General features: G+C 39.9%; 1 protein-coding gene across 1 annotated transcript in view; it reads left to right on the plus strand.

Moving 5' to 3' along the window:
* Positions 1–338, plus strand: part of LOC119592984 (glycine-rich protein 5-like) — a 3,264-nt gene extending 2,926 nt beyond the window's left edge. The window contains exon 3 of the mRNA XM_037941869.1: positions 26–338. Within this exon, the coding sequence (XP_037797797.1) occupies positions 26–233 (208 nt within the window). The 3' untranslated portion in view covers positions 234–338. The remainder of the gene's footprint in view (positions 1–25) is intronic.
* The last annotated feature ends 722 nt before the right edge of the window (positions 339–1,060 follow it).

The following is a 1,060-nucleotide window of genomic DNA, read 5'->3' on the forward strand; positions in this document are numbered from 1 at the left end:
CAGGATACGCCAACTGCAAGAACTGGTGCAAGGCCCCCACGGGCAAGTACGAGTGCTGCGACGACCTCAAGCCCGGCCACTGCCCTCCCGTCCGCCCCACATGCCCCTCCGTCAGGAGCCTCCTTCCTCCCACGCCCTGCACGAACGACGCCTACTGCCCCGGCGCCGACAAGTGCTGCTATGACACCTGTCTCGAGTACCGCACCTGCAAGCCCATCAGCGCCTTCTACTGAGACAACAAACTAGTCACGAGGAGTAGTCGCATCACAGCCTGCCACCATCGTTATCACCATTCATTATTTACTGCATCGCCTTCGATATAGATAGAATCAATCAATAAAATATGTTTATATATTTACCAACGTCATTTCTTAACCTAAAGAGCTGTTTCACTGAACAGTCAAGAAATTCTAGGAACTTCAAGATGCATGTTACGCCGAAGTATTTTCCTTACAGAAAACACATCACCTACAGTACACCATTCAGATGTGGAGGCTTAATTCCCTGATACACTCACCGTCCACTTTTCCACTTTCTAATCGCAAAACCACAAAAAAAGATAGGTTCTAGATTTTGTTCTAGATAAAAAGGACATGGTTTAAAAAATATAACTTCCACGATCACAGAAAATCGTCCATCATTCAGTGATGTTTTGGCACAACGTTTTTAACAATTTTGTCATCCTAAGAAACTAATATGTTAAAAGTTCGTCATGCTTTTTTTTAGTTTATGGCTGTGGAACATAATTTAGTCAGTAATAAAGAAAATTATAAATGACATAAAACTTTTTTATGAAGGGTACAAAATATAAAGTTGTGTTTTCAGTCGATAAGCATGCTGTATATGTATTATATGCTGAGACAATAAACTATAGTAAAAATTAGTAATAAGGATTTTTTATTACCATCGCTAATCACAGTGTATGCTTCTTTCTGAATTACAACCTTTCATTAAAACCTTTCATTACAATGTTACATCCAGAGTTGAAAATTGTCCATGGATGCATATATGCTGCATTTCCACTCGATGTTCATAATGTATATGTATTATATGCAGAGAC

Source organism: Penaeus monodon, chromosome 31, assembly GCF_015228065.2.
Source record: "Penaeus monodon isolate SGIC_2016 chromosome 31, NSTDA_Pmon_1, whole genome shotgun sequence".
Lineage (NCBI taxonomy): Eukaryota > Metazoa > Arthropoda > Malacostraca > Decapoda > Penaeidae > Penaeus > Penaeus monodon.